Source organism: Sturnira hondurensis, unplaced genomic scaffold, assembly GCF_014824575.4.
Source record: "Sturnira hondurensis isolate 20B ecotype Veracruz unplaced genomic scaffold, ASM1482457v3 Scaffold0008196, whole genome shotgun sequence".
Classification (NCBI taxonomy): Eukaryota; Metazoa; Chordata; class Mammalia; order Chiroptera; family Phyllostomidae; genus Sturnira; species Sturnira hondurensis.
Genome location: NW_028080827.1, coordinates 21,831,340 through 21,853,726, shown reverse-complemented (window position 1 = coordinate 21,853,726; position 22,387 = coordinate 21,831,340). Strand labels below are relative to the sequence as shown.

At 38.3% G+C, this 22,387-nt stretch overlaps 1 protein-coding gene and 1 pseudogene across 1 annotated transcript in view; one reads left to right on the top strand and one right to left on the bottom strand.

The window, feature by feature from the left end:
- The first annotated feature begins 2,323 nt into the window (after window positions 1-2,323).
- Window positions 2,324-22,387, top strand: part of SOS2 (SOS Ras/Rho guanine nucleotide exchange factor 2) — a 96,962-nt gene continuing 76,898 nt past the window's right edge. The window contains exon 1 of the mRNA XM_037054251.1: window positions 2,324-3,090. Coding sequence (XP_036910146.1) covers window positions 3,004-3,090 — 87 coding nt within the window. The 5' untranslated portion in view covers window positions 2,324-3,003. The remainder of the gene's footprint in view (window positions 3,091-22,387) is intronic.
- Window positions 20,355-20,973, bottom strand: LOC118992375 (ubiquitin-60S ribosomal protein L40-like; annotated as a pseudogene).

Genomic DNA, 22,387 nt, shown 5'->3' with positions numbered 1-22,387 from the left:
TTATTTTGTTCTTGCTGTAACAATGCTACAACAAATAACCTGGTGCTGTCATTTCACATTTGAGCAACTTACCTATAGGACGTATTCCTAGAATTTGTTGTGTCAGCGGGTATGTGCCTTTGCAACTTTCATGGGTATTAAGTTGCCTTTGATGGAGGTTGAACCAGTTTACAGTCTCATCAGTAATGTATTGGGGTACCTGTTTTCCCCAAAGTCTGACCAACACAGTGTATGGTCAAACTTTATGATCAGTCCTATTTAAATTAATAGCACTGATTAAAATAATAATAGTATAATTTAAATTTGCATTTTTCATAATATGACTGAAGTTGAGCATCTCTATTGTGTTTGAGACATTTATATTTCCTTTTCTGTGAGCTACCTTTTCCTATCCTTCATCCTTTTTTTCTTCTTTAGTCTCTTTAATTAGTCTCTTTAATTTATAGGAGCTCCTTTAGACACTAGGGAAACTCACTCTTTAGAGAATGAGTTGCAAATACTTTTTCCAGTTTGTCATGTTATTTGCCTTTTGGCTTAGCTTGTGGTATTTTTTTCACACATCTAAAAAACACAGTGTATCAATCTTCTAGATTTTATATCTTAGTAGAAAGGTCTTTCACACTCAGAAGTTATAAAGAAATTATTCTATAGTTTTATTTTTTTCATTTAAATCCTTGATACACCTGGACTCCATCCTAGTGTAGAGTGTGGGGGTATGGATCCAACATTTTTGTCTTGATGGCCCATTTTTCTGGTTGGGAAACTTTTTATTGGAGTCATTTCTTGGATTATTCTGCACAAGCATGTGGATCACATTCTGTCCCTTGCCCAGAGATCACAACTGAGATGCCTGTGGAGACGAGGCAGATTCCATAAAAGGGTGAAGACTGCCAGGTGGGGAATATAGCCAAATGGAAATGGGATGGCATATTTTTCTGAAGAGGGCAGCCACTACTCACCGCCTGCTGATTATTCCCTTGAAAGAATGCAGCAGCATCCAGTGTTACCAGATCTTTGTCAAGATAAGTGGGAATTCCAGATGTACAAAGTCTCTTGATTTTAAAATGTTAACAATTTTAAGAATTTAAAGATAGCCTTGGATAAACAAAATGTGTCTTCAAGCCAGATTTGGCCTAGAGAACATTTCCAATATTCTTGGCCAAGAATGAAATGTCCATAATAACTTGACTCTCCTGTAAGAAAATACAATCACAGTCTAGAAGTTTGCTTAGTAGTTTATGGCTGGAGTTCAGGAAGAGGAGAGAAAAGCAAAGACACTCTATGTCAGCCTGTCTTTGCCCTCACTGATGGAAACTTTAATTGGAGAAATACATGCATTTCATTTTTATCCTCAGGACCTGGGAATGTGGGTGTCATCATTTATTAGAAGATATTCTGGCTTTAGTATATACTTGGATTAGAAAAATGATCTTTTAAATTTTCCAACCCTGCATTCTGATCTTTGCAAAATGACAGAATAGTTGGTGTGTGTTTTAAGGGAAGGTAATCACTCAGGTACTGATCTTTGAACTAACGTGTGGCAGACATTTTTTGCACCTTTCCTCTTTCCCTTCCCTGCTGCTGACAATCTATTATAATCCATATGCTCAGCATCTATAGTGGGATGAAATTTATGTTAATGATAAAAGTTTCTAGAGTCGATGCCTCTTTAACTCAGGAAAGTTTATGGTTGGGATCTTTTTGGAGTTGCTACTGAGTATGGCTGGGCCAGAGAGGTGGATCCAGGTTTTGTGGTACCCGACGCCTACACAATTTGGAGGACACCATTAAGAAAACAATTCAAAAATATCTTTGGAAAGTTTTACAAAAACGATATGGTTTTGTGAACACACAGGGGACAGTGCAAAAGAAGGACCTTTATGTTCAAGCCTCATTAACGCCATTGTTATCTGCCTTTTCTGACCCTACTGTGGGCGAAGGGCTTGCCACGCCTCACCTCCTGTCCTCACAACACCCCTCTATGATATAGTTACTACCTCCTATATACTGAATAGCCACGTGAAACACAAATACGTTAAATACACTTCTTCCTCTCCACATCTCCACGCTGCTTTCCACGACCTAAATCCTGGGGTTGGACGCGCTGGAGGAGTGGAGGATCGTCTCGGGAAGATTGAGAGGAGTGAGAGTCTGTAAAACGCAGTCACTAAGTTGCAGTCTGTCTCCAACAGGATGCCAGCAAATCCAGGAGAGAGACAGACTCCTGATGCCAGGAGCCCCAGGCTCCGCGTCTCTACGCACCTCCCACCCCGCCCGGCCGGCGTCTCCGCCTGCTCCCTGGTGCGCATGCTCCGTGCTGGCCTCCCGTAGTGACCGGGTCTAATGGGCGGGGGGCGGTAGAGGGGGTGGGCCAAGTTGCGACGGCTGTGACCCCGGGCTTAGTGGCGGCAGTGGGGCGCTGTTCGCAGCTGCTAAAGGGTTGTCTGTGGTGGCCAACCCTGCGTGCGCCAGAGTGCGGCTCGCTGGTGCTCGGTCTGTCCCCAGGGCCCTCTGGAGGTGACTTGGGTGGGCCTGGCCGAGTGGCGTTGCAGCTTGGGAGGGTGGGGATGAGGGGTAGAGCCACCGCCGCCTGTCTCCGCCTGCGGCAGCCGTAGCGGGACTCGGGGTGGGGGCAAGCCAGTCCTACCCCGAGGAACTACGAACCCAGACAAAGGAGGAGGAGCGGCCCGAGGCTCGAGCAGTGCCTCTGGGAAAGAAAGCCGCAGCCTGGGTCACAGCCGGGGTCTCCCAGGCTCACGGGCTGCCGAGCTTCCTCTGCGGACGCAGCGCCGGGCAAGGCCACCCGGGCGAGGAAACCGCCCCCGGAGCCCCCGCCCGCCCGCCGGCGCCGCCTCCGAGCCGCCTCGGCCGTAGCTGCGGCCCAGGCGGGAGGCGGCGGCGGCCGGCGAGGTGAGGCGGCCCGCGCTGTGCCTGTCAGGCCACCGGCACTGCCCGGCTCGGCCCGCGGGCAGCCCTGGATGAAGAGGCGCTGCCGCCGGGGCCATGCAGCAGGCGCCGCAGCCCTACGAGTTCTTCAGCGAAGAGAACAGTCCGAAATGGCGGGGACTGTTGGTCTCGGCCCTGAGGAAGGTCAGTGCTGGCGTCCCGGCAGCCACGGGGGCCGAGGGAAGTGCAGGGGCGGTTTGCTCTGCGTGGGCCGAGGCGGCAGCAGGCTGGCGGGGGGCCTGGCCCGCGCCCCCTCGGCGTTCTAACGGGGAGCGGCAGGTCCTGCCAGGTTTCGGTCCGGCGGGCCGAGCTGTTTCTTTCTGGCGTCAGGGGGTCTCAGGATTGCCTGTTGCATCCAATAGAACGTTGTTTTGGGTTGTTTTTGTTTTTTCTTTTCTTTTCTGTCCGGGCCCGGGAGGAGGGTTTTGTTATGACCATAAAACTGAATTTGATGTTGCAGTCATTTCGTCAGGCAACTTCCGCCGTTGACCAATTTGTTGTCCTCAAGGCTGGCTGGGGGCAAGAGCAAGTCCCGCTGGTATTTAGAGAGTTTCTAAAGCAAAAGCGCATTCTCAAGCTCGGTGATTACTTTAAATCAAGTTCTTTGGGGGTGTTCTCCTAGGCAATTTGCTTGTGAAGGGCCTCTACTCGCTTAAAGGGTAGTACTTTTTTGTAACTTAAGTGTGTTTGACATGTGCGAAATGTCAGTGCGCGATCCTCTCCCATTTACATTATTAGAGGTAACTAAAGTACCTCTTCACTTCCTGTAAGAGGTGTCCTTGTTTACAAAAGATTTCCCCTATAAAATTTGGTCGGATTCTGTAGTGAGTGCAATTTAGAACTTAGATCCATTTTAAGAGGACAAAAATGTAACTCATAAAAAAAATCTTTTAAGTTGGGTGCGTCGCTAGGGCGCATCTCTCCTGCAGATGCTGTTAGCCTTCCTCAGGGAGTTTAGGTAATAATCATACTATCATGTTTATAATGAACACTTTTGTAAGGTCAAGACAAATTTAAAGACTTTGAGTGTAGGGTATGATAGCATGCCCGCTGAGCATGGTCGTTCTATGCCATCCATGCAAACTTGGTGCCTTCTGCCTTTTGTGCAAAATAAGCAAGAATACATTTTAAAATAATAAAGAGAAATACATTTAAAAGATTGAACTTGAAAACTAAATCTTTATGCGCTAAATTTGTATAAATGAAAGGTGATACATTTTAAAGGTAAAACCATTGTCCTCATGCATTCAGAGTTTCAGATTTTCCCTTCACATAATTCTTTCAAGGAGATATGGCCCCCTTGGGCCATATCTGAAGAACTTGGTGGAAGTGACTAAGGGCCAGCAGCTAGACGGCTATCGTTTCACTGGTACACTAGGTGTTAATGTATTAAATTGACCTTCCTTCCATGGGCAGCCCTATTCTATAAGGAGAGGGAAAGAAATGGAAAGTGTGCTGAGTGGTGATTATGAACTCTGGCCTTCTTTTCCTTTCCAAAAGAAGGAAATGTTTAGATAGTAATTGACCCTTCAGTCAGACAGAAGTGTGAATGCAATTATCCAGTAGGTCTGTATTGTTGGCTCTGTGATGTAGGTGTCTACCTATTAGTATTTTCAGGCAGCAAATAGTATTTGAGTATGTGTTGTATAACTTATTCAGTAGGTAGCTTTGACCCTAATAAACCTTAATGCACAGATACAAATTTCTTTCTTCAAGTTAGTCTGGAAACAAAGCCAGGACTAGCATCCAATCCTAGTCCATTGCTTGGAGAGTATTATGTTGCATTTGTGTGTTATTCTTGTTTTTCTGGAACTCAGGTGTTACGTAGATCCGTATTGTCTTATTCCACAGTTTTTGTATATCCTTTGCTAATAGAATAAGTGCATCTTAGAGGATTTGGTCTTTTGAGGTAAATTCAAAAAACAATTTCTATTTAATTTATTAATTTGTTATTATTATACAATTGAGGTATAGCCCCACAGAAGACTGATTTTTAAAATATTTTTGGTGTTAGTCATTTGAATTATGTCTAGTTTTGTGGTATTTGGGCATTTGTGGTATTACAACATCTAGGTTTATAGTGCTGCTAAGAGTTGTAACTCTTAAGCAACTCAAGGTTCACTCTTTCTTTGCTGGATGTGTTAAATTCTGGTGTGTACCTACCACCCATGTCCTTGTACAATGAGAATTCCTGCCATTTCTGGAGGGGCTCAGTCTTCATAAGTATCTGGAACTTGGCTTCCTTCCTCCAGCTGACCAGATAGTTACAAAGACTACTGCCTTTAGTATTAGAAGCAGCAATAGACTAACAGGATTTTTCTTCTCCAGCGTGTGCTACTGTTGAACATGTGGTATACTCTACTTTCATTTAACAGTTGTTGAACATATTTTAGGTACTTGGCACCGTACTGGATCCTAAGAATACAAAGATGAGTAAAAGCAAAGGCCCTGATCTGAAGGTGTTTACCATCTAGACTGAAATTTTAAACTTTGAGGTTTTGGTTTATATAAGTGAGAGCAATTATGAGCTTAGAGTTCTGTAGGGAACATGTATATGTGTGTATGAGAGGAGCAATGTAGTTTTTTTATCCTGTTTTTCTTTTTAAATTTATTTCCTTTTTTTTGTTTGACTTGGGTTTTTCTCAGAAGCAGCGTAGTTTAATTGGCTCTGTTAAGGTAGTCCACATGGGTTTAGAGGTGCAAGCCCTAAAGCTGTTAAAGTATAATTTTGAGAAAGATAAAATCTTGACACCCATCAGATATGGGAGAGAGGAGGGGAGCAAAAATTGTTCATATGGAAAATAATACAACAATTCATAAATAATAATAGAAGAATAAAGCTTTGTGTACTCACAACTATAAATCTACTCTTTCCCCACCCTGTATAAATGAACATGTCAATGATTTTGATTCAGCTCATTACTTAATGAGGAAATGCATAAGATGTTAAAGCCACTTCATCTGAAAATTTGAGGAGGTGGGTATTTATAGGCAATTTAATAAAGGAATATTGAGGTGAGATCATTGTTTTAAACACAGAATTAGTTAATATCCTACAGAAACATAAACAGTAAGTTCTCAGTTATCTTTCCACTGATTAGCATTTGCATCTGTACCAGGCAAAAAAGTCTCTAAATTAATCTACAGATTTGTAAAAGAGCCCAGTGAAATGATAGAGAGCAATCAAAGGATCAAGCACAGGCTGGTATGGCTCAGGGATCGAGTCCTGGCCAGTGAACCTAAAAGTCGCCTGTTCAATTCCCAGTCAGGGCACATGCCTGGGTTGCAGGCCAGGTCCCCAGTTGAGGGCATGTGAGAGGCAGCCGAGGTTCAAACATAGCACTGCGCTGAAGAACACCTAGTAATTTCTTTTGTTTATTTTCAAATTTTTGGTAATATTTGTGAAAACCAAAAAAGTATGTGTGTGTATTTAGCAAAGTCTCCATTGTTGACTTTGAAAATGTAAGGGATTTTTTTAAACCAACATTAAGCATTCATTTCATTATGTAGAACCATGAACATTGATGGGAAGGTAACTTTGGAAATAGAAATGTGTTCTTTAGCTTTTTGTTTTGTTTCATTTTTGTTTTTTAACTTTTAAAACAGAAGTTTACCTTGAACATTTAAAAATGTACAGAACTACAAAAGGGTAAAACAGAGAAAATGATACTACTAATGGATAAATACATGCATTGTTAACATTACTGCTAAATTATGTATTCTGCCTAAAAGAGCCAGAAACATAAATGCCTTCAACACTGATCCCCAAGAATATTGATGCTGTCATGTTACTTGGGTGAAAAAAGAGCTTGGGAATATATATTTGTAAATGCAGCTTATTACCTGTGTGTTTGAAATGCCTTTGGTACTTTGTGTATATGCTGTTTGATTGTATGCTGAGGAAAGTCAGTGTAAGCGATCTGCATGTGGGAAACATACCTTAATGTCATTTTATCAGGTTTTTTAGTCCCCGATATTTTCCTTGTACATGTCTTTTCTGTGAAGTGTTCTTCAGCAGGCTAGCCGAGGAAGAGAAATTATCTGTTGACCTACTTACTCTCGGTCTATGTGTAGTTAAAGGTGTCAGAGAGCTGGAAAGAATTGGTTGAATCACTTTGCTCCTGAGCCTAATTTAATTCAGGTTAAATATCGACTCCTTACCCCAACCATTAGTTTGCTCTTAGATATTTGTCTAAAATTTAAGAGGTGTGAGAGAATGCCCGAGTTAATTAATAGCAGGCAAGGAAAAAGAGGGTGGGGAGTTCCAATTTCAGAAATCTGAAAGATTCTAGTGTTTCTGCCTTTGTACTATTGTCTCTTGGAAGTGTTTTAGAAGATTGCATTGGATTTTTCCTGGGGCCTAGAAGAAAAGTATGGGGCTTTGAGAAAATAAAATTGATGTCACTGACATGAGAAGGTCAAGGAAGTCACATTGTGCTGGGTTCTAGAGGATATATTCAGATACTTATTGAGTGCCTCCTATATGTGCCAGGCACTATTCTTGAAACTGTGGTTGTAGCAAGGCCCCTGCTCTCATAATGCCTTCATTCTAAATGGCGGTGACAGAGAGGCCTGAGAAAGATAGAAAATAAAGAAGTAAATAATTATTTGAAAGATCAACAGAAATTAAAGCAAAGGAAGGAGGTGACTTGATCAAAAATTGCTTTTTGAAAAGATCACTCCGGTTGAAAGCTGGAAACGAATTCGGATCCTATGATTTTTGTGGCCTGTTCTGGATTTCCTGAAGCCACTGATTGTAACAGTAGAACTCCAGGGAGTCATTTGGAATTATTCCAAACTAAAAATGACCCATCCTGACCCAAGGGGTACTGGATGAGCATTAGGGATGCATTTTAACTTGCTGCATTTAGCTCCCTGTCAGCCATGATTTAGTAGTCTTTTTCTAATTTCATTTTAATTTTAGTATGGTATATTTGGAGCAATGCTATTCCATTAAAGTGTTTTATGCTGAGTATGCAAAGCATTACCTGTGTTACCACTTGACATAAATCAAGTGTACGTCTTTTATGTTAACCATGGCCTCTCTTTCGAGGGAACAGCAGTTTGATTATATCCTGTTAGCCTGCATATTTGAATCAGTGAAGGAATTTTAATGGAACTAATGGATTTAGCATTATCCCATGTAGTCATGTTAAAAATTAACAACCTTAATTTTTTCTTCTTTTACATAAAACATGATAGTTAAGTAGAAAGCTTTGGAAATATATAGTGTTCCACACTTCACATTTTAATGTGTAGAGGTGGAGCAATGCAGTGAAAATAAATTAAGATTTAGATGTGAACACTACTGATGTCTCTTCCTAGTAAAGTTTTCAGTATTCCAGTTTTCTTATCAAATCACTTTCTAAATGCAAATACTACATCTCATAACATAGTGCTTAGAAGCATTTGACAATTGATCTCTTCTTCCTTGAAATCCTTTCCTTATTTGGTTTCCAGGACACCAAACTCTGCTGATTTTCTCCCTCTCTGGCTGTTCCCTGTAGGTCTTCTCCTGTAACTTGGTGCTATCATGTTATCCTGTGTTGATTCCTTCTCATCGCCCTAACTACATCATCCTAACCTCCCCAGAGCTTAGTTTTTGGACTTCTGTTTCTATTTACAGTCTATTTTTTAGAAATCCTACCAGGCCTCATTGCTTCACATATAATCAGTATCTGGTGATTTCCAATTTAAAATTTTGGCTCAGCTCTCTCCTGAGCTTGGATATTCAACTTCTTTCTTGATGCATCCACACTGGTGTATAACAGGCATCTCAGCCAATACCGAATTCCTTTTCCCACCAAAACTTGCTCCTTTTGTAATATTTCCCATATCAGTAAATGGCTACTCCATCATTGTAGTTGCTTAAAATAAAAATCTTGAGTTATTCTTGAATTCTGTCTTTCGAAACCCATATCTAACCTGTCAGCAAATTGTTTTAGCTCTACTTCACACTATAGCTATATTCAGCCACCAGTTCTTACTCTTCCACTTCTACCCCCTAGGACCAAGTCATCTCCACTCCCCTAAAGTATTAAGGTAGACCCTTAACTGGTTTCCTCTCTTCTGCGCTCAGTTGTTTCTCAGCACAGTAGAGGTCATTGAGATCATGTAATTCCTTTGTTCAAAACTCTTGTCAGTGCTTCTCAGAACAAGTCAAAGTTCTCAGTGGCTTTCTTGGCCCTCTACAGTCTGGTGCTGCCTTCTTTCCCCTTTTCCTCACTGATCTCATTTATTACTGTCCTTTTTTTCCCTTCTTTTTTTGCTTTACTCCTGCTCCTGCTCCACACTGACTTCCTTGTACCTACAACAAATAGACATGTTATATAGTCTTAGGGCTTTTGTACTTGCTGTTTTTTTTTCAGGCTAGAACAACTTTCTTGCAAATAAAAAAAAATGAGCAGCCCTTTAAATTTCTCTGTCTTCAGGCAAGCAACCATCATCTGCTTGAAGAAGCCTCTTGCAGCCTGTCTAAAACTGCTAAGTCTCTTCCTCTCCTGTGTGGATGGTCAGAACATGACTCAATCCAAGCTTATTATCATCTTGCATAAACCTGTGTCTCCAGGATGACTGATATGCTCAGTTCTCAAGTCAGAAACCTGGTCATCATCCTTCCCTTCTCTTTCATTCCAGGCTTACAACTAATCAACCCTGCATCTTGATTCTTTCTCCTAAAAGGAGTTTTCTAATTTTTTTGTTATGTATCCCCAAAAGAATTTTGAAAACCTCACACATTTTCATGTTGACATCTAAAAATTTTCATCTTTAAGTTCAGATAGTGACAGAAGATATAATTTGTGTTCTTGATGTTTTAAGATAGTTTCATCAGTCTCTTAAATGTATCCAATGAAATCTAAATACCCTAACAATTTGATACTATTCATCCTTTTAAAAATATGCATAACAAAGTGCTTTTTTAACAGTTGAAAATTTTATATTGTTCTTTTTTCTATGAACTTTTCATTCCATTTCTCCTACATAATTATATTCTAATATAATATTTTTGTGTTTAAAAATCTGATCAATCCTTCTTTTATATTTATATTTTGCAACAACAAAAAATTCTATTAAATTAAAAAATTTCCCCAATGACTATAAAGTTTTAAACCTTTCTTTTGGATTGAATTATTAGTAGGATATAGTTGATCAAGAGAACATAAATGTCATGAATTTTGAAAAATAATCATAAAGCTTTGTTGAAATGCATTATTCATTGTCATATATGTAGCTGTTTTGAATTATGTTTACATTAGTTCATGTTTTATGGCTAAAGATCACCTATTGCTAGAATGAGATAGGATCTTATTGTCATGAATCAGGCAGGATTCAGCATCAATTCTATTCCTGTTTTCCATGTCTGTAGATGTAATTCCTGAGAACCCTTGTTATCATAAGCAGAAGAAGAAAATGAAAGCAGTCAAACTCATTTTTAAAACTTTCTTCAAATTATATGCAAAAATTTATGTTGTGATCTATCAAAAATCGTTTTTAATGTGCTATCAGCTAGCAATTGAATTAGGTTCTTCTTCAGTTTTGTTTAAAGAAATTGGAAACCACCTGAGTTGCAAAATGAATTGTTCCCCAGCCTTTAGAGTTACTCACTTTTTCTTTCTTTTTTGAAAAATCCTCACCTGAGAATATGTTTATTGATTTTAGAAAGAGAGAAAGGGAGAGAGAAAAAAAACCACATCAATCAGTTGCCTCCTGAACAATCTTAACTGGGGATGGAACCTGCAACCTTTTTAGCACACAGGACCATGCTCCAACTGAGCCAACTGGCCAGGGCTACAGTTACTTTTTCATTTTCTAGTTTTTCCATGACTTGTCAAATGACTGATAATTATAAATATTACTTTTTCACTTTTTTATTTAGAGGTACTTTGTGTAGTCCAGTATATCCAAGAAAAATAAAGAAATAAAACAGTATTAACTTCACTATACCTTAGCCATGGCAGTATTTGTTGGTAAAATATATTTTACCTTATCACATTCTTTAAATATATTTTCACTGAATCCTTGGAGCTATAGATCTAACTCATTGTATTAGTTTTCTCTTGCTGCATAACAAATTATCAAAAACTTCATGGCTTCATACACCACATTTATTTTCTCACAGTTTCTATAAGTTAGAAGCCCAGACATGGCCCAGCTGGATTCTCTCCTTAGGGTCTCACAAGGATGGAATTAAGATTTTGGCTGGGGTTACAGTCTCATCTGAGGCTTGGTGTCTTCTTTCAAGCTGATGTGGTAATTGGCAGAATTGATTTCCTTGTATTTGCATGTCTTAGCCCTCAGCTCCTATTGGCTGCCACCATTCCCCACCCCCCCTACCCCCCACCCCCACCCCGTGACTGACTCTCCCTATAACTGTCAGTTTGCTTCTTCCAAGCCAACAGGAATGCATCTGCTGCTGTTTCTTGTCTCACACACTTCTAGACCCTTTTGAAAGGATTCTCCTGATTTAGGTCACATCCACTCAAGATAATCTCCCTTTTGATTAACCAAAATCAACTGATTAGGGAATCTTAGTCACCTTTGCAATATAGGGTAAGCTGATTACAGGAGTGATACTCCATTAGGTTCACAGGTGCTGCCCTCACTCAAGGGGACAGATATATACCAGGGGTGGAAGTCTTGGGGACCATTTTAGAATTCTGCCTACCACATTCATTTTATAGAAGATACCACCTCATGACTTAATTGTCAAGCCAACTAGCCCAATCATATTTATCTTCTTTCAAACAAAGTCTGGCCTAATTTTTCAGTTGAAATGAATGTAACATGTCACATGCCAACCATCTCACTTCTGAAATCCCATCGTAAGATAGAAAGGTTGATAAGATATGAAAACTTGCTTCAAATTTTTCCTCCTGAATGAAATAAGATAATGTTGCCTTTAGTATTTCTAAAAGATGCTTTCTTTTTTTGTTGTTCTCATGAGCTTTCCTCTTTGTAGGATGCATTTTTTTGACAAAAGGCTAGGGCAGCAATTTTCGACCTTTTTAATCTCATGGCATACAAAGTAATTACTGAAATTCTGCAGCACACTAAAATATATTTATTATTTTTGTCTATTTGATAATTTTGATTCATTCACACCAGATGGTTATTGTTGTGTTGGTTATTGTCATTTTTTAATTTGACAGTCTAAGGGAAGAGGGGTCCGTGCCCTTGACTAAATAGTGTCAGGTATTGCATGTTCTAGAAATTCTGAGCCCTGGCTGGTGTGGCTCAGTGGATTGAGTGCGGGCCTGCGAACCAAGGGGTCACAGGTTCTATTCCCAGTCAGGGCATAGATATATGCGGTTGTGGGCCAGGTCCCCAGTAGGGGACGTGTAAGAAGCAACTGCATATTGATGTTTCTCTTCCTTTCTTTCTCCCTCACTCCCCCTGTGTCTAGAAATAGATAAATAAAACCTTTAAAAATTCTTTAGGCACACCAGTATGCCTCTTGTAGCACATGGTTGGAAATTACTGGGCTAGGGGTTGGAAGAAGCAAGGTACTTAAATGAAAAATGTATAATTCTGTCTTTGTTTAGTGTCCTAGAATTTCTGTTTCTTTATTGTACCCCAGGGCAACACAGCATAGTGAGATTTAGGGTAAGTAAGACATCTGCCTTTCTTCAGTAAAGTGGGAGGAGGGCAGTTGTGAAGGAGAACCTACATTACTCCTTGAGTACAGGTACTTTGTCAGGCAGATCTTTTTTAAGAAAGAGTACACATGGTAGTTTGATAGTTGGCTAAAGGATGTGGATATTTGGCCTAATGAGTCTTAAATTTTGACTGAATAAAATACATTTGGTAATAGTAATAATTTCCTAGTATACAGGGGAAAAAGCCAATATTTATTTTTAATTTTATTTTTTTCTCATAAGCTTTTCTTGACTCTGTGTTCCTGCTGCAGCTTACTTGATAGTGACTAGTGGAATACAAGAACAAGAGATAGGGAGGTTTTAGAGGGAAAATGGCTTGTGGTACTTTTGGTTTTCTCTTACAAACATGGGCCTATAGTTTAAAATTTTACAGTCATTTATACTAACATATCTCTCCTTACTATGATGAAATATAAGTATATTAATATTTCATGTTCTGCTAAGAGCACTGTGACTTCCAGATGTTCTGCCACTGGAATAAGTTGGGAACCATTGATCTAATCATGGATCTAACTTTTCTTAGCTTTACAAGCTAGTGGCCTGCTTGTATGGGAAGGCACTTGCAGATCACATGCCATTTCGTCCCAATCAAGGAAAATTTTAATGATAAAAATTTTAGCTTCAGCTGATAGACTTTTCTACATGTTTTTATTATTTTATGGTAAGCCCTCACCTAATATTAACCTAATTAGAATGAGATTCCTGGCCTGTGATTTATTTTAAATAAACCTACAATACATTGAAAACCAATCAAGAAAGCACCTAATTAAGAACACTGAATCTAAGCAAGAAGTGAATATTAATAGACAGTGGGAGTGGGGGAACATGGAATAGGAATCTCCTAATTTATAATGTTTTATGAGATAAGTAAGTCTCCAGGTATATATCTAGTGAAGTTAAAACAAATATTATGGAGTGCTTAATTTTTCCCAGTCTCCAGTTTTCAGCCAGGCCAAGAAATCTGTTTGCTACCATGGATTTATTTATTTAACAAGTACTTACAGAGTGCTTTCTTTATGCACACATAGTACGTACTAGGTTACCTGTGTGTTAGTAAAAAGGGGTGGGCAAATAGGAAGAAACATTATAAGAAATGATTCCTGACCTTAGTGAGTTTATAGTATACAGCTGTGGTCTCAATTCTTTTTTTAAAAAAATATTTTATTTATTTATTCTCAGAGAGAGGGGAAGAGAAGGAGAAAGGGAGAGAAATATCAATGTATGGTTGCCTCTTATGTGTCGCCCACTGGGAATTGGCCTGCAACCAAGGCATGTGCCCTGACTGGGAATGGAACCGTGATCCTTTGCTTCACAGGCCCGGGCTCAATCCACTGAGCTACACCAGCCAGGGCCTGTGTTCTCGATTCTTGATTATGTACCTTGATCATAAGACTGATACCTTAGATTATATTTTTATATTATTTTAACAACTTTATTGGAAATATAATTGACTTAAAAACTGCACATATGTAAAGTGTACAGTTTATGTTTTATGTATATATACATTAGTGAAACCATCACAATAAAGATAGTGTATCCTTAAGCACCATAAGTTTTCTCATGATTCTGTGATTTTCCCTCCTTTTCCTGCCCACTTGTCATCTCCAAGAAATCACTGATTTAGAAATCACTGTTTTCTATCACTGTAGATTGCACTTTCTAGAGTTGTGAAATAAGGGAATCATCCAGTATATACTATTTTGGTGTCTTTCACTCAACATAATTATTTTCAAATTCACTCATGTTGTTGCATATATCAGCAGGTCATTCCTTGTTACTGCTTAGTAGTTATTCCATTGTCTATATATACCACTGTTTGTTTATCCATGCACCTGTTGATGTGCATTTGGTTTTCAGATCTTAGTTCTTACAACTAAAGCTGCTGTAAACATTTGTATACAAGTATTTGGATGGCCATATGTTTCCTTTTCTTTTGAATAATTACCAAAGAGTGGCTGACTCAGGTAGTAGGTGTATGTTTTCATTAACTGTCAAACTGTTTTCCATTCATACTGTTGTACAATTTTACATTCCCGTCAGCAATATGAGAATTCTAGTTCTTCTGCCAACACTTGGTATTTAATTTAATTTTAGCTACTCTGGTAGATGTGTACTGGTATCTTGTAGTTTTAGTTTGCATTTGCCAAATGATTAATAATGTAGAACATATTTATGTTCTTATTTACCATCCATATATTATCTTTGGTCAAGGGTTCAGATCTTTTGCCCATTTTTGTTGTTTTTTAAAAGTATATTTTATTATGCTATTACAGTTGTCCCATTTTACTGTTGCCACACTATGTCCTCTCTGCCTCGGCTCCCCATCTGCACCCCTCCCACCTGTCTGGATGAATATTTCTTCTTTAAATCCTTAGTTGTTAGACTTCTATACAGTTCAATTTTCTGGCAGTTTTGATTGTACTTTCTTTTGAGGTTAGTTGTGATCCTTCTTATGGTTGTGCGAGGAGGCGAGGCATGTCTACCTACACCTCCAACTTGGCCAGAAGCTGTTTGTTTTCTTTCTTTTTTTTTTTTAATTTTTTTTCTAGATTTTATTTACTTAACTTTAGAGGGGAAAGGAAAGAGAGAGAGAGAGAGAGAGAGAGAAAGAAATATCAATGTATGGTTGCCTCTGGTGTGTCCCCCCACTGGGAACTGGCCCGCAACCCAGGCATGTGCCCTGACTGGGAATTGAACCGCGATCGTGTGGTTCACAGGCCCAAACTCAATCCACTGAGCCACGCCAGCCAGGGCTGTTTGTTTTCTTATTGTTGGGTTTTGATAGTTCTTTATCTGTCTGAATACAAATCCTTTATCAGATATATGCTCTACAAAAATTTTCTTCTAGTCTGTAACTTTTTATTTTCTTAATGTTATTTTTGAAGGGCAGGTTTTAAATTTTTGTGTTTATTTGCTTTTGTAGAGACTATGCCTTTAGTGTCATATAAAAGAAATCTTTAGTTAATCCAGAATTACAAAAAATTTCTTCTATTTTTTCTTCTAGAACTTTCATAGTTTCAGGTTTTACATTTTGATTTATGATATATTGAGTTAACTTTTATATATGATAAGAGCTTTGTATATGTTATGTTTGTGTTTTTGCACATGGATATGTTTTTTTCTACCACCATTTATTTTAGTAATGGACTATAGAAATGATCCCTCAAAATATAGTTTCGACCATTTATTTTAAAAGGCTATCCTTTCTTCTTTTAGCCTTTATCAAAATTATTCATCTGTATATATGATTTTATTTCTGTATTCTCTATTCTGGTCCATTTATCCTTCTGCCTATCTTTATATCAGTCCAATAATGTTTTGATTATGGTAGCTTTATAAACATTTTTGAAATCTGGACCTGGCTGGTGTAGCTCAGTGGATTGAGCTGGGCGGGCCTGTGAACCAGACGATTGCGGTTCGATTCCCAGTCAGGGCACATGCCTGGGTTGCAGGCCAGTTCCCGGCAGGGGACTCATGAGAGGCAACCATACATTGATATTTCTCTCCCTCTCTCCTTCCCTTTCCCTCTAAAGAAAAATAAATAAAATCTAAAAAAAAAAAAGAAAGAAAAAAATGGTAGAGGTGCTGGTAATTTACTCTAAAATTTAAAAAAAAAAAAAGAAATCCGGTAGTTTTAGCTCTCCAACTTTGTTCTTTTTCAGAGTTGTTTGGGTTATTTTAGGACCTTTGTATTCCCATAACACTGTTAAAATCTACATATCAATTTCTCAAAAAAAGAAACTGCTGGAATTTTGGAATTGTGTTGAATTTATAGGTAATTTCAGAGGAATTGACATCTTAACAATATTGAGTCTTCTAACCTATAAAGTATGTCTTTTCATTTATTTAGGTCTTCTAAATTTTGTATCAGTAATATTTTGTAGCTATTAGTGTATATCTTTAGAATGAATTTTTTTTTCTTTTTTTGTCCTTTCTCAAGAATGCTTTGGCTAAGCTAGGTTCTTTGTCTTTTTCTACAAATTTTAGGATTAACCCATCAATTTCTATATTATAAACCTTGCTTTTTCTTTTTAAGTTGAATTTTAACTCTTTCATAACAAACAAAACTTCCAGTATTCTTAACATCTGCAACCTTGCAGAAATCTTGGCAATGGAATGAAGAATTTGGCATAAATAAATGTCACACTGTGTAGCCAAAGGGATTTATTTCTACATTGTGCCAGAAACTCAAATGTTAGTTGATTAAACAAATACACTGGCAGGAATTTTTATTTGATTATAAATTTCAAGTACTTAAAATATGAATTAGAAAATAATATTTTGAAATTTGTCAAATCTAAAGTTTCTTTGGGTAAAAATAATTTAAAGTTTAATGTTTTTTTATGTGTCTATGCCTGGATCTATGGTATGACTATTTTGTTAACAGTGTGTGTGTAAGGAAATACCTCTGGCAGTTTGAAAACATGATGTAACTAAAATACAGGTCTGACTTGTTAATCTATTAAAGACTGAAAATTATTTTAATTGCTCTTTTTCTGACTAGTCCTTCAGAAAATTATGATAGGTGAGTTTGTTCTAATGTGGTAGTTTTATGTTTACTGTTCTGAAGGTGCTAAGATAGTAAATACTGTCAAAGTGCGAAGTATGATTGTATTTTATTGTCATCTTGATGTCTGAAAATATTTATGGGTGAGATTTTTAACATTGTATATTTGTTTTTATGAATTTTCATATTTGCAATTATATTAAGAAGTTTGTCATATGAAACTTTCATGTTCAATGTTGAAGTTCCTTTGCAGGTTATTTACTGAAATCTTAATCATAGAGAAAAAAATCCATCCCTATTAGACATTATGCTTTTTTTAACTTTCTTTTTTTTCCATAAACTTGATGTCCTTTTTAAAAAGATTTTATTTATTTATCTTTAGAGGGGAAAGAAAGGAGAGAGGGAGAGAAATATCAATGTATGGTTGCCTCTCATGCGTCCCCTGCCGGGATCTGGCCTGCAGCCCAGGCATGTGCCCTGACTACCCTGATCCTCTGGTTCACAGGCCCATGCTCAATCCACTGAGCTACACCTCTTTCTTTTTTTAGAGTATATCTTATTGCTTATGCTGTTATAGTTGTCCCATTTTTTTCCCTTCCATTTATTCCCCTCAGCCCGGTACCTCCATTTCCTCCAGCATCTCTGCCTTAGTTCATGTCATGGGTCATGCATATAAGTTCTTTGGCTTCTCTATTTCCTATATTGTTATTAACCTCCCCCTGTCTATTTTGTACCTACCAATTTTGCTTCTTAATCCCTGTACTTTTCCCCCCATCTTCCCCCTTTCAGCTGATAAAAATGATCTATCTATGATTCTGTTCCTGTTCTAGTTGTTTGCTTACTTTGTTTTTGTTTTTTAGATTCAGTTGTTGAGAATTCTGAGTTTGTTGTCATTTTATTGTTCATTGTTTTGATCTTCTTTTTCTTAAATAAGTCTCTTTAATCTTTCATATAATAATGGTTTAGTGATGATGAGTACCTTTAGCTTTACCTTACCTGGGAAGCACTTTATCTGTCCTCCCATTATAAATGATAGCTTTGCTGGATAGAGTAATCTTGGATATAGGCCCTCGCTTTTCATCACTTTGAATACTTCTTTCCAGCCCCTTCTTGCCTGCAAGGTTTCTTTTGAGAATTCAGCTGATAATCTCATGGGAACTCCTTTGTAGGTAACTGTCTCCTTTTCTCTTGCTGCTTTTCAGATTCTTTCCTTATCTTTAACCTTTGACATTTAAATTATCATGTGTCATGGTATGTTCTTCCTTGGGTCCAACTTGTTTGGGACTCTCTGTGCTTCCTAGACTTCCTGGAAGTCTATTTCTTCACCAGATTGAGGAAGTTTGCTTTCATTATTTTTTCAAATAAATTTTGAATTTCTTGTTCTATTATTCTGGCAACTCTATGATTCAGATGTTGACACTTTTGGAAATGTCCCAGAGGTTCCTAAGCCTCTTTTCATTTTTTGAATTCTTGTTTTTTCATTCTGTTCCGGTGGATGTTTATTTTTTCCAAATTGTTGGTTTGAGTCCTGATTTCTTTCCCTTCACTGTTGGTTCCCGGTATATTTTTCTTTATTTCACTTTGCATAGCCTTCACTTCTTCTTCTATTTTGTGACCAAAGTCAAGCATTTCTGTCAGCATCCTGATTATCAGTGTTTCAAACTCTGCATCTGATAGGTTGGCTATTTCTTCATCACTTACTGTACTTTTCGGACTATAAGGCACACCCCCGATTTGGGAGGAAAATGGGGGTGCATCTTACAGTCTGAATGTAGCTTACCTGGATCTCTGTGAGGGTGGGGGGCAGCGGCCTATGTTAATTATGTTGTTATATATTTTACCACATTTTTTGCTTCAAATTTTTTTTTTCTATTTTCCTCCTCTAAAACCTAGGTGCATCTTATGGTCCAGTGCATCTTACAGTCCGAAAAATTAGGTATTTCTGTTTTTGGAGTTTTGATCTATTCTTTCATTTGGGCCATATTTCTTTGTCTTGGTACCCCTGTGATACTGTAAAGGGTGGAGCCTTAGTTATTCCCCAGGGTAGGGCAACTTATGTTGCTGCATTGTGGTGCTGTATGTGGGGGAGGGGTCAAACAGGAAACAATGCCACTTGCTTGGGTCTGGGCCCACTTTCAGTTACTTCCCCCGCTACCCACAAGCAAATTGGGCCCTTCTCATGCTGATTCCTGGGTGGGTGAGTTTGTGTATTTTCCAGGACCCCATGGGTTTCTCCAACGAACTCTCTTATAAGGCTGGGAGTTTTTCCCCCTGCTGCAACCCCCATATGTTTTTACAGCCAGAAGTTTTGAGGGTTTATTTCCCCTTGCTGGGATCCTGGGTTGTGCAGTCCGTCTCACTCCCCAGTTGTTCCTCCTGGTTTATCTGCACACAAATGTGGGACTGCCTGCTCTGCCAGCCACCACCTTGCCTTGCCTTGCCTTGCCTTGCTTTGAGTCCTCTTCACCCTACCTGTCCATCTCTGCCCCTCTTACCGATCTGGGTGAATGTTTTTTCCTTTAACTCCTTGTTGTTGGACTTCCATACAGCTCTGTTTTCTGGCAGTTCTGGTTATTTTTTGTTTTTTAATTTGTTGTTGTCCTTCTTTTGGTTGTGTGAGGAGGTAAAGTGTCTACCTATGTCTCCATATTGTCCAAAAGTCCTTCAGTATTATCGTTTTATATCATGAGAACTTCATTAGATATATTTTTAATAGATCCAAAATCCAGCTAGAACTGATTTTTATGTAAAGTGTGAATAGGTGTTGAGATTCATTCTTCTCCATGTGGGTATTCAGTTGTTTACTATTCATTCACTTCCGCCACAACATGCCTCCTGCTCTCTAGTGTTCTGCAGTGCCACCTTTGTTGTAATAACTGTGGACTTGTTTCTTTACTCTCCCTTCTGTTCCATTTGCTTGTCTATTATTATTATTATTATTATTATTATTATTATTATCCTCACCTGAAACATGCTTAGAGGGGAAGGGCAGAAGAGAGAGGGTGAGAAACACTGATGTGAGAGAAACGTGATTTGGTTGCTCCCTGCATCATCTTTGATGGGGAGTCCAACCCATGACCCTTTGGTTTATGGGAGGACGCTCCACTCAACTGGACCACACCAGCCAGGGCTGTTTGTCTATTATTATATGAGAATCACATTCTTAATTACTGTAGCTTTGTAACAGATCCCAGTAACAATTGCTGGAAATATTTATACTACTTTAAGAGCTTGTGACTGATTTTCTTAGCCTTTTGCATTTCCACGTTAAGTTTTGACATTGTCTTGTCAACTTCTGCAAAATAACCTGTTTGGGTTTTTATTTTCCAAAATAAAGGGAGTGAAAGGGAGACTTGATTGAAGCCCCAGGGTGATAGGGTTCAGGCAGAAGGCTGCCCTGTTGACCTGAGGAGGTGGTGGAGGGGCCTTATATAACCTTCTTGGGGTACAGGTTGTTGGTATGACTGAGTGTAACAGTTAACAGTGCAGTGATGTGCAGCTGGGTGTAACACCTGAGCCAGATCATGTTGTTGGAATTGTACTTCCAGGCAAGCTGGCAGAGGGAGGGCTTGATGATGCCACCCTACAGACGAAGCACCAAGTGCAGGGTAGACTCTTTTTGAATGTTGTAGTTGGAGAGAGTGCAGCCATCCTGTAGCTGTTTGCCTGCAAAAATGAGACATTGCTGGTCAGGTTGGATGCCTTCCTTGTCTTGGACTTTAGCTTTGATGGTCTCAGTGGTGTCGCTAGACTCAAACTCAAGGGTGATGGTCTTGCCAGTGAGGGACTTCACAAAGGTCTGCATCTTTGTGCCTGCTGGGGAGTCTGCTCTCATGCTTCATTGAGAAGGAGAATCTGTTTGGTTTGGACTGTGATTGTATTAACTTTATGGAAAAATTTGAGGTGAATTGATATATTTACAATATTAAGTTGATAATTCATGAACATGTTGTATTTCAGTTATTTAGATCATTAATTTTTCTCAGAGTCTATAATTTTCTCACTAGGGATCTTAAACTTTATTTGTAAGATTCATTCCAAAGTACTTGATACATTTTAAAAATTCTGTTGTGATATTTTTAAATTTTATTTTCTGACTGTGTTGCTGTTACATAGAATACAGTTGCATTCATTATGAATTCAAGTAATTTATTTGTACAATATTTTGATTTTCCTTCATGGGTATATTAGTCTGGTGTCTCCACAGAAACAGAATCAGTTAACATCCCCCCACCACTTTTGTCCCCCCATTCAGATGTTAATCTAATCTAGAAACAACCTCACAGATATACACAGAATAAATGTTTAACCAAATATCTGGGTACTCTCTGGCCTAAAAGTTGACACATAAAATTAACTATCACAGCGGGCAATCAAATCATCTATAAATTTGTTTCTAATTTTTATTTCTTTGTTTTGCTGTACTGCAGTAGCTAAGATCTCCAGTATAATGTGGAATAGAAATGATACAATTATTTTTCCTGATCTCAAAAGGAAAGCTTTCAGTGTTTTACCATTAAGTATTTTTACCTTTCTTTGTAGATCTACTTTATCAAATGAATGAAGTTCATTGAGAGGTTTTACTATGAACAAATGTTGAATTTTTTAGATGTTTTTTGTGCATCTATTGAGATCAGCATATTATTTTTTTCTTTTATTATGTTAACAAGATAAATTACTTTGCTTAATTTTCCAACATTAAACCAAGTTTATATTCCTGGGATGAACCCAACTTAGTCATGTTATATAATTAAAAAAATATATATATAATGGAATTTAGTTAGCCGATATTGTATTTAAGCTTTTTTAGGTTCGTTTTTTAGGTTCATGAGTGAAAAATAATGGCCTATAATTTTTGTCTTTAATTTTGAATTTTTATATCAAGGCTGGCTTCAAAGTAAGTTGGGAAGTCTGTCTTGTTTTTTTTTCTGTTCTCTGGGAAAGTTTGCTTAAGATTGTTGCACTTCTTCCTAAAAAAGCTGATTAGGGCCATATACTGAGCTATAAAAGCAAGTTAAACAGTTTCACATACTAAAAATTAAAATAAGAAAGTATCTTTTTTGACCACAGTGATATCATTCTAGAAAACAGTTTTTAAAAAGATAACTTTTTAAGCCTCATGTAAGATCATGCTTATTGATTTTAGAGGGAGGGGAAGAGAGGGAGAGAGAGAAGAAGAGAAGCATAGATTGGTTGCCTTTGTATGTACCAGAGTTGGGACTGAACCTGCAACATCTGCCAGTGCCCTGACCAGGAATCAACCTTTCTGTTTATGGTC